We start from the raw sequence: 11136 nt of genomic DNA, 5'->3' as shown, positions 1-11136 counted from the left end.
CACACACACACACACACACATATATATATATATATATATATATATATATATATATATATATATGTGTATATATATATATACACACACACACACACACACACACATATATATATATAGAGAGAGAGAGAGAGAGAGAGAGAGAGAGAGAAATGAATGAGAGAAAATGAATTACACAGAGAAAATGTAGGACTCCATTAAGTCTGTCCCATCTCTCTGTATGTTTTCATACTGGTCACTTAATTTAAAAACATGTAATGACAGTCAGCGATTATTTCAGTAACTCTTATCTCTGCTTCCTGTGGGCAAACCTCCTGTTCTAGGCTCCAGGACCTCACCTGCTCAGGTCTTCCCATCTGTGAATATCACCCTGTTGTCTTGTCCCACAGCAAATTCAATTAATGACCCTGGAAACACATGAATTTGAAAATAATCAAACGGTTTTTTTTAACAATCCCCAATAGGACCATAAGAATAGAAATGAAATAAATAAAAACATTTGGCAATAAAAATGTAAATCAAGTTCAAAATAACAAGTTTCCAGAGTCCATGGATTCACAGCTGCAGCAGACACGCTCTTAACTTTGACAGGACTTTAAAGATGCTCTCCGTCTGACTTCATCATTTAAGAGGTGCATGAGCCTGTTTACAGGATTAACTATTAACTGCACACCTGTGCTAGTAAAACACAACAATCTGAATCACATATGTGGTTGTATATCATCGTTTCTCCGATGGTGTAACTACCTAACATTAGGTGAAAGGTACGCTAACAGTACAAACACTAACATGGCATCAACGTGACGCAGTAACTCGACTGTCTAAAACTGATCCGTTCAGAGGTGACGTCACAGATCCAATGCACTGCAGTAGTGATGTCACGGAGGGAAAGCTCCGTTTTACAGTCTGTATTTCACTTGATTTCCTTTCTGTGAAATGCTTTTACATCCTAAACGTGTTCATAGAGCGACGCTGATGAGCGTCAACAACAACTTTCAAGGCCGTGACTTGTTTCCGATGCTGAGGGGGAGCTCCCGGTGTCCCGGTACAGCAGCCGAACACGTCTGCGTGTTTTCTGTGAGTGGGTTTGTTGAGCCTCCGCTGAATGACTGATGGTGACGGCTTTCTCCAGCGCGTGCGTGTCGTTGGTCCTGACAGTGAGTCACGTCCTGCTCCTGTTTTCCTCTCGGATCATCTGACACGTGTAAAACGCTAAAGTCACCGTTTGTGTTTGTGTCTCACTACACGTCCCGTGTTCTGGCGCTGGTGTGAGTTTCCAGTCGGACATAATTTGGAAAACACTTGTGAAGTCACACGTGTGGCTGCCCGGGGTCGTCATCGAGCTCGAGTGGAGGTGTGTTGGGAGGTGAGTGAGTGCGTGGGGTTTGTTGGATGTGGTGATGTGGAACATAAAGCCGTCGCTTTGCTATAGCTGTGATGGAGCTGTCACGGCGTCTTCGTGATCCGCGCACCGCTTTATGACCGAACAGCTTCACCGATGCTCCGTCAGCCCATCCTGGTCCGGGGCCATCCCAAACATCGTTCGGGTAGAAAACTCTGTTCGCAGCGATGCTCGCGGTGTGGGCTATGCTGTGTTTACAAGCTTGTATGGACTGAATCTGAATGTTACGAGCTTCTGTGGGTGCTATTACTCCTTCTGACCAGAGGTGTCGCTGTGTGAGCGGTGAAAGAGGCGGGAGAAGCTAAGAGTTTTGCTAAAGTGCCTAAAAACGAGCCACAGGCTGGTGTGTCCACTGGTGATCAGTCTTTTATTCCCACTCAGTAAAGCTCTGTGGATCAGCTGTCTGCTCCACACAGCTGATCCACAGACTGGCTCAGTGGGATGATCAAGTGTTCCCAGTTTGCTCCAGCAGACTTTGGCCAGTTTAAGTAAGACACAGCTCAACAGCGCTCACCGTGCAAGAAAAGGAATTTGATATAGGAATGATCAGATAGTGAATTCAATAACCTTCAATGTGTTGCTTTAACTCTAATGATATTCTCTGGACTTGTGTGCAGACTGAAAAAGATGCCAAAGAAAAGCAAAACTCCGAGTGTAAAGAGACGGATCGCTGACCAAGAGCAGCCCGCTGTTAAACGAAGCAAAGAGGAGCAGAGCGACACTTCACCCCTTTGCTTCCAGAGCCCAGCCACACTGTTCGAGAGCCTCATCCAGCCAATGGGGACAGACCAGTTCTTCTCAGAGTATTGGGAGAAGAAGCCTCTTCATCTGCAGAGGTCTGATCCTGGCACAGCCTCGTACTACCAGTCTCTGTTTCAGCTGTGTGACCTTCAGAGCCTGTGTTCTCAGGGTCTCGAGTACTACAGGGACATCAATGTCGTTCGCTGCGTCAACGGCAAGAAAAAGCTTCTGAACAAGGAAGGCCGAGTGAAGCACAGTGTTCTCAATAAGATCATAAGTCAGAACAAAGCCACCGTCCAGTACCACCAGCCGCAGAGGTTCAAGGTGAGTATCATGGCTTTGCTGCCTTTGGACCAGTTTGCATTGATGGTTCATCCACCTGTTTCCGTTTTGTGTATGTAGTGTGTTTGGTGCACTGCCGATACGTGACCAGCTGTGATGAACAGTTGTCGTCTGCACAGCTGTTTTGGCGCCCTCACCTCTGGACCACACACATCACCAGTACATGAAACTGAAGACGTTTCTATGCCCGAGCATTGTTCACAAACCCGTGTCTGGATGTTCCATGTACACATTTATCTCAGACCATCTCATTTCCTTTTCACCAAACAATTTCATTTCTTGCCGAGCACCTTTGTTTCTTCTTTTCAACATCCACCACCTCATGTTAGACTAAACCAGTAGCACTGCAGCCTGGTCTCCCCATGGGGCCTCACAGGTGTGGGGGCTCAGTCAGGCTCAGCTCACTGTTAGTCTGCAGCCTGTTTGCTGCCGTGCTCAGTCGTGTTTCGTGTGATATCTGTCGACAAATGTGGTGTTTCTCCATCCATCCCGATCACCTGATCTGATGTGTTGTTGAATGTAGTGGGGGATTTGTCTCCCACTGAGTTTCTGCCCTGTTCTCATTGATCTTCCCTTCTTCTCCTCATCTGTGTTTCTGTGGGAATTTTCCTCTTACTGTCCTGTGAAGAGTAGCTCTGCCGGGCTCGTCCCAGTTGTGGATTGTGACGTTCTTCCGGAGTTCCTTTTTCCAGTCTAATCCCTCAGATTGTGCGATGTGCATCCTTTTCACTTCACCGTTTACTTGTGCCCACTTGGGTGTCAAAGATAGGAACTGTGTGCCGCTGTGTGTGGATATTGTGTCTTTATTTCTGCTTTAATGTCAGTCACCCTGGACATGTTTGCACCCACTCCCAGCACATCTAGTTGAATTGCAGTTTCCTTGCTGAGTATTGGCTCTGCCTGCCCTTTGATCACTGTGACCTCGTGTTTGGAACGGGAACACGCGTCTCACTCAGATGGGCACTTTGGAGTAGTTGGGGTACAAAGGTTTGCCACCTGGCTTGGAGGACATCTCCCATGTGTCTTATGTGTGCTGTTGCTTGATGCAGTGAAGTCAGCTGGCATTACAGATCTGCTTCACCAACCGTAAATGTCACTGTGTTTGATCTCTCATTACAAACGTATAGTTTGGCTCTGATTCTGTTTGCACACATCTCACTGTTGGTCTCCACTGTATTCTCTACGTGATGGTCCTGAGGCACGCCTGTTCCTTAGCAAAATGACCTCCACGTTCACATCTTTAGCACATTTTATCTGTTTTCTCTTTCCCATCTTCACAGTGTTTGCTTGTATTAAAGTTCCCCTCCATCGCTGCCATCTGCAGCTTTACTCACTCACACTGTTCCTTGATCTCTGAAGTTCAAACCAGTGTCACGTTGGCTTCTTGCAGCAACTTTCCCTTCACATAGTCGAACATGTGTCAGCGAGGCATCCACCTCCTCGGTCGGCTTTCCGTCTGTGTGCAGCTCAGATGTGGTCAGCCACCTCGTCCCCCTGCAGTCCAGCACGACACGCTCGGCGTAGCAGTCAAACTTCAGCAAAGGCTTGTTGTCCATATTCCTGGATGAGCCTGTGCTTATAAGATTTAACTACGGCTCGTCGCTGTCACATGTATGTAACACAGCTTTTGTTCAGATTCAAGTCTTCACTTCAATCAGCCTGAACTGTTTAATTTAACACCCACTGTGAACATAGGCCAGATTTCAAAGATCATGACACTGTCCAAGTACCTGTGGAACTAACACTGTGTGCATGTGGAGGCTGCTCTCAGCAGGTCTTCTATGTGTTGTCAGGATGAGCTGTGGAGGATTCAGGAGAAGCTGGAGTGCTTCTTTGGGGCTCTGGTGGGCTCGAACATCTATATCACCCCAGAGGAGTCACAGGGCCTTCCACCTCATTATGATGATGTAGAGGTACAACAATAACTGTGGATGATGTGAGTAATGTGCGGTCCAGCATACATGTTGCTAATCTCCATGGTGCTCTGTGCACAGGTGTTTATCTTGCAGCTGGAGGGACAGAAACATTGGCGTCTTTATAATCCTACTGTTCCACTGGCAGCTGAATACAGCGTGCAGTCGGAGGACAGTATTGGCATCCCAACTCATGATATTATACTGAAGGTACAGCACTCTATATTAGTTAAAGCAAATATGATCTGATTCTGCAATACATCTTCTTCTGTTCAAGTTTTAATGTTCATTTTTATTCAAACGTATGATCGTCTTTGGGAATGTTCAGTAGGAATGGGCTGGGGTGAAGTCCCTGGGAGAGCAGTAGTAATGGTTCCTTAAACGTTTCTCCCACAGAGGCGGACTTTATGGGAAAAGAAAAGGAGCTCAAATCAGACGTGCTTGACTCTGTTGTCTTTGTTAAATCCAGAATCAAGTTTGAAATCCTTTTCCTCACACATGGTCTCAAATAATCAGACCCAGTCTTATCTTACAGACCTCATAGCGTGGTATTGCTTCAAGTAGAATGGGAGGCAGAGCCTTCAGTTTTCAGGCCCCTCTTCTGTGGAACCAGCTTCCAGTTTGGATTCAGGAGACAGACACTATCTCTACTTTTAAGATTAGGCTTCAAACTTTCCTTTTTGCTAAAGCATATAGTTAGAGCTGGATCAGGTGACCCTGAATCCTCCTTTAGTTACACTGCCACATGAGAACAAAGGGCTGGATTTGAATTAGGAATTTCATGTGAATTTTACTGATGGGTCTGTGTAGCACAGACCTATTGCTGGAACGCCAAGACAATTCTACTACAACAGCAAGACGCAAGTCACCAGAGCTCTTTGTCTTGCTCGTGCACGAGGGAGAGAACTGTAAGTTCATAAAGGCAGGAAGTAAAACATCCTCACTAAGTAAGAAACAGAACCCTCACATAGGATGTGTCCCTATAAAACACTACAGCCTCCCCCACGAACAGGCTGGGGAGGTGGTCTTTGATCATGCTGCTTGAACTAAGACTTACAAATTTAAGTAACACAATGACAACATTTAACAATTTGACTCCAACATTTACAAGGATGGGTCATATTCCAAAGTATTCCCTCATTGTGTGAGGACTACTTGTGGCTGATGTCACTGTGTCACAATGATTGAGGTCATACAGTTATTAAAAAACAAAGATACTTTTTGAAGTTTTTACACAGAACAAAGATTTTTGATTTTAATTCTTAAACAGACCGAGTTTGAACAGTCATGTCATTGTTTTATTATGTGAGACATAATTGAACTTATTCTGTGTTTATATGTACAAAACATTTAACCGAGACCAGTAACACAGAGCTCTGTCTGACCATGTTGATCACAGTGTTTTAAGTATGAACAAGTCTTCTCTCTGGACAGGCTGGAGATCTGCTGTACTTTCCTCGGGGAACCATCCATCAAGCCAGAACCCCAGCAGGAGTGAACTGCTCCATTCACTTAACTCTCAGCACCTACCAGAGAATGTAAGCTTCTTCTTCTTCCCCTTTTTACCCCAAACCCTAAAAGGCTGATAGTAGCAGATAAAGGCGGGCAGCGTAGACGCCTGATTTTGTGAATGTGCTAACTGGAGAACGAGGTAGTTTCAGATTGATACCATAGGTCAGGGGTCTCAAACTGCAGGCTTCGAGGGCCGGTGTCCTGCAAGTTTTAGATCTCACCCTGGGTCAACACACCTGAATCACATGATTAGTTCATTACCAGGCCTCTGGAGAACTTGAGGTCGTCATTTAGCCATTTAAATCAGCTGTGATGGATCAAGGACACATCTAAAACCTGCAGGACACCGGCCCTCGAGGCCTGGAGTTCGAGACCCTGCCATAGGAGCATCTACTAACTCAGAAGAGTTTGAATTCCATGGTGTTGACCTGAGAGGTTACACTTAATGAAAATCTCATGAATCCAGCGACTTGACAACAAGGCGATTTTGAAAGTGATTTGTTTGTTTGTTTTTACAAAGTATCAACTTTGATAAAAAAAAAAAAGATATTTTCTGTCAATTAACAAAAAAGTTGTGCAATTCCAGGACGGTCTAGAACTTCTAGATTTTTTTTTTTTTTAATTAATTATCATGTACAGAAAACTGTGATGTTCTGTTGAAATCGCACTTCCTTTTCCTTTATTGGCATGTCAGGGAGTAAGTGTGCAGTAAAACTACTTCCCACTGATCCGGCACACGTTGGCCAGAACACTGACATGAACAGACTCGTACTCGACTCAGTAGAACAGACGTCTGCTCAGCAGAGTGAAGTTAGGGTACATCATCAGGTTTTCAGCCAATAAGAAAGAGAAGAACTGGTCCTGTTCAAAGCTCCAAACACTGATGACAGATGGGTTTCTCAAGATGATGATTGTTTCTGTCCTGCTCAAACAAAACTGGTGTGTGAATGATATGCAGACCAGTTCTCTGTTGCTGTCTCACTGTCCCCGCCTGCTGTCAGGTCATGGGGAGATTTGCTGTTGGACGTATTTCCCAGCTTACTGTGTGACCGCAGCAGGAGGGAAGTCAGACTCAGAGAGGGGATGCCCAGAAGACTCATACTGGTAATCACGACAGTATGAACACCATCTTTGTATTCCCATGACATATTATTCCAAACTGATACTGAAAGATGCTTTTTCTGTCTATGACTGCATGCTGAAGAATCTGTGACAGTATATGAGATTGTTTTATAGTACCAGTCAGAAGTTTGGACACACCTTCTCATTTAATGGTTTGTCTTTAGTGGTCCCCAACCTTTTTTGCGCCACGACAATATTTTCACGGACCGGCCTTTAAGGTGTCGCTGATAAATACAACAAAATAAAACTAGTACCGGTACCGAAAAAAAGAAGATTTATTCATAACACACGTGAAAAGACCCAGGAAAACCGAGTTAACGATAAAAACGATAACAAAATAACGCTGAAAACCGATAAAAACCCTGAAAACCATACATTTCACACCTGAGCCTCAACTCTCGCGGCCCGGTACCAAACGACTCACGGACCGGTACCGGTCCGAGGCCCGGGGGTTGGGGACCGCTGATGTAGCTCACTGAGAGAAGGCTGAGCGTTTGCAGCGCTGTCAACAAAGCAAAGGGCGGCTACTTTGAGGAATCTAAAATATATGTAGAGTTATTTATACATTTTCTCTTTGCTACATAATTCCACCTATCTTGCTTATTATATTAGATGTCTTCAGTTTGAAGAAGTAAAAATAAAGAGAAAGCATTAAATGAGAATCTCTGTCCAAACATTTGACTGGTAGTGTGTGTAACATTTGCAATACGCTGTTTTTAATTGACTCATAATTACTTAAAGCTGTGCTCTGTGATATTTTTCCCTGAAACTGGAACAATGTTGAGATAAACGGCTCCTCATTCTAATGCACTGCTTTCAAAGTTTTTAGAAGATTTATATATAAAATAAAAATAGCTTCAGAAGATAGCGAGGTCTGTATTTGTGCCTCTATCATTACAGCTCAACTTCTAATGCTTTCTGAATGATGTAAAATATGAATGAGATGCATTCACAGTCACATGGATGTGTGTGTGTGTGTAGAGCAGCAGTGCAGGCCTCCACACCAACAAGCGGCTGGCCGCCAGCCTCAGATCTCTGGCTGACCAGATGGAAACTGGGACGCAGGAACTCGGCTTCACTCACATGAAGAGAGACTTCATCATGAACAGACTACCTCCTTACTGCCAGCAGCAGCTGTCTTCACCATGTATGTTATGGATGCATTCAGATTTTTCAGTGATGTACATTTGTGCATGTAAACATGTGGTGTGTGTCACAGCTGGGAAGAGTCCTGCCTTGGAGGATACAGTGATTCTGACCTTTAAAGACCACATGGTAATAACAGTGGAGCCCCGCCCACAGAGCACAGTGAGTCCTTTAAGTCTGTAAGTACAGAAATGTGCAGCACTGTTGGGGTGCTGTGTGTGTGCTCTAACAGTGTGTTCTGAACTGTGTTTGTGTGTTTCAGGACGACGTCACAGAGCTGGTAGTATTTGTCTTGCATTCTTTGAAGAACCAGAGGGAAGGTCACATGATGGGCGACAGCTGTGATGACCAGGAAGAACGCAGCATCTCCACGGTAAATCCATACCTCGGTGATGGTCCTGTGTCCTTTCATATTCACAACGCATGTTCAACAGTGTTCTGCTGCAGAGGTGCAGAAATCCACCGCCACAGATATTTATCCTCTTTGACGAAACCTTCAACAGCCACGAAACAGTTAGTGTGACCCTCGAAACCTGAAACTGCACATTTGTCCATGTTTGGTTTAAAACGAGTGTTTTTAAGGGTTTTTACCCTCAACTGTAAAAGCTGGTCGGGTACTGTCACTCGGATCAGGCAGTGTAGGAGGTTCACACTGACACCACAGGTGCTGCTGCTGAAGAACTGGTTCAAATCTGTGACCTCAGCATAAAGGTCAGAGGTCATGTTTTCTGAAAGTCTTGTTAATGCCATAACTGGAGAACAAGCTGACGTAGGATTTTGACCCGATAGGTGTGTGTACTGGGAGGCTGAGGGTTAGCACTGGCAGCTTTATTTATACAGCACCAATTCACAGCAGTCATCTCAAGGTGCTCTATATTCCAAGGTAAAGACCCCAGACTGTGAGGCTGAGCGTCACATGCTGAAAATATCCACGAATCAATACCAGTGAGATGTGCAGCTGTGTTATATCATCGGGTATTTGAAGAAGGACCTGGGTTTACCTTCTGATTGGACATGGACAGTGAGACAATGAACCGCACTATATGGATGTGTGTTGAACATGCGTGTTGAAAAAGGTCTCCACCCCAACCATGCCATATGTCTGTGTCTGCAGGGCTTGCAGTTCCCCCTGTCCTACCTCCAGGCCCTGCAGCAGCTCCAGCTGGCAGAGCAGCTGGTTGTTGCCCAGCTTCAGCTGCCCACACAGGAGGACAAACTCAACCTGGCCCTTGCTCTGTGGAGTGAGAACCTGCTGCGTGTCCTGTAGTTCACCTGCAGTCAGCTACTGATGTACACCTGATTGTTATCAAAACGTCGTATTTGTGTTTGACCTCTTTTCCTGAATAAAGGTGGTATTTAAAGATTGACCTTTACAAAGTTTTGACAGTTACTGCTTGAGTTCAAATGTCTTCTTGTATAATGAGGATTAACAGGAACGTCACTGGGAAAACCTGCATGGCTCTGTGTCCCTGTGCAGTAACAGTAGTATTAGTTGCTGTGTGCTGCTGCTGTGTTGTAGCCTCTCACTGCTGTAAAAATAGACTAGACCTGTAAAATCGATGGGCTCATCTAGTTTGTTTTTAATGTATTTATTGGTTTCTATTATTAGTTTGAGTGTGTTAGTAATACAGCAGTGCCAGGAAAACACAATGGGTCATTCCTGCGATGACGTGCATACAAAAACAAACGGCGCCTAATTGATGCACAAACACAATCCGCCATCACAGTAAGGAGACCTGACCCCGGTACGAGCAGGAGACGGCCCACACGGAGCGGTTGCCATCATCATCGTCATGATCTAATGTGACATATATGTATGATTGTGTCATTTGTATAAAATATTATAAGCTGCAAAGCTGCATTAAGAATGGTGAAACCGTACAGGACGAGATGTTACAGCCATGATGAATGTAGATGTTGGCCAGTTCATGGAAATACTGATGATACCAGAGACCGAGGCGAATCTTCACAGACGGGTTCATAACATTTTTAGGATTTCACCTCTGAACATCACAATAGTGGATTTTCAATGAAGATGTGATTTAAGAGCAGATTTTCAGCTTGGTTTCACAAGTATTAAGTAACTATTTAATTACCATTTCCACTGCCATCTCCTTACAGCTCTCCATTTTCAGAGGCTCAAATGTAATTGGACAAACCCACCAAATGCCATGTCCTTCCTTGAGATGCTGCTAGACCTTTACTGCAGCACCTGGGACCTGCTGGTTACAGAGGGATTGAATAGGACGGCTGAATCTGCAACACATGAAAGGAGGAGGCGACTTGAGACACCGCAGCAGGGCTAACAACTGTTTGACTTGGAGCATGTCACAGGCCCGCGCTGCTCCTCCATTGCTTTGGTAAGCAATGCAGAGCAGGGAAAACTGATTTCTCACAGACACTGACTGACAAACATCTCAGTACACGCTGTTTCACATTTAAAAGTCATTGTGACCAAATGATACTATACTAACGGACTTTTAAAGTCAAAGGCAGTTTCATATAGTTCACTATCATGTTTCTCCTCAGCAGCTCTGCCTACAGGGACCTGGATTATTCACCCAGTACTTCTTCCAACCTACACAAAGCAATAGTTTCCTTCTAATTGTTCTTTGTATCACCTCTTAGATCCTTTAGGCTTTTGACCAACCATCCTGCAGTATCATCGGCACATCATTATTATTATTGCAGCTAATAATCCAACAGGCCTCCAACAGATCAACCACATTCATATAATATAAGAAGCCAAGTAAATTCAACCCGAGTTTTGGACCTTTAGCTTTACTCTGAAGCAAAGCTAGAGTTTGATTTTATGGGTCCCCGTCATAAATCACACTCCAGCCACAGGTCAGTGTACTCTTAGTGCTGGCTCCACACCTGCATAAATGCAGAGGACTGCATCAGGATGAAATGTTTTGCAAATCGAGCATGCATATCATCGTTAAGATTTCAGTGCTGAAT

The 11136-nt window shown here is 44.6% G+C and overlaps 1 protein-coding gene across 5 annotated transcripts; it reads left to right on the top strand.

The window, feature by feature from the left end:
• The first annotated feature begins 913 nt into the window (after positions 1-913).
• riox2 (ribosomal oxygenase 2) lies at positions 914-9565 on the top strand. Of its 5 annotated transcripts, XM_063487947.1 has the most exons (11): positions 1095-1154; positions 1278-1363; positions 2017-2464; positions 4276-4395; positions 4477-4605; positions 5830-5933; positions 6909-7011; positions 8011-8176; positions 8249-8337; positions 8438-8548; positions 9290-9565. In XM_063487947.1, the coding sequence occupies exons 1-11, from the start codon at positions 1110-1112 to the stop codon at positions 9440-9442; spliced, it is 1554 nt and encodes a 517-aa protein (XP_063344017.1). In that variant the 5' UTR covers positions 1095-1109; the 3' UTR covers positions 9443-9565. The 5 variants fall into 5 exon arrangements, with proteins under 5 accessions (XP_063344019.1, XP_063344018.1, XP_063344017.1 ...); XM_063487946.1 differs by having other exon boundaries at positions 8011-8337; XM_063487949.1 differs by lacking the exons at positions 1095-1154; positions 1278-1363 and adding an exon at positions 914-1074 and having other exon boundaries at positions 8011-8337.
• The last annotated feature ends 1571 nt before the right edge of the window (positions 9566-11136 follow it).

Source organism: Pelmatolapia mariae, linkage group LG10_11, assembly GCF_036321145.2.
Source record: "Pelmatolapia mariae isolate MD_Pm_ZW linkage group LG10_11, Pm_UMD_F_2, whole genome shotgun sequence".
NCBI classification, from domain to species: Eukaryota; Metazoa; Chordata; class Actinopteri; order Cichliformes; family Cichlidae; genus Pelmatolapia; species Pelmatolapia mariae.
Note: the sequence above shows the minus strand (reverse complement) of the source record. Positions and strands in the feature narration are given on the sequence as shown.

Bases quoted from the DNA above. Each gene is read 5' to 3' on its own strand.
- riox2 (XM_063487946.1), top strand. From the start codon at position 1,110: ATGGTGACGGCTTTCTCCAGCGCGTGCGTGTCGTTGGTCCTGACA. The intron at 1,364-2,016 runs GTGAGTGAGTGC...ACTTGTGTGCAG, and splicing joins GAGTGGAGGTGTGTTGGGAG to ACTGAAAAAGATGCCAAAGA. The intron at 4,606-5,829 runs GTACAGCACTCT...CTCTCTGGACAG, and splicing joins CTCATGATATTATACTGAAG to GCTGGAGATCTGCTGTACTT.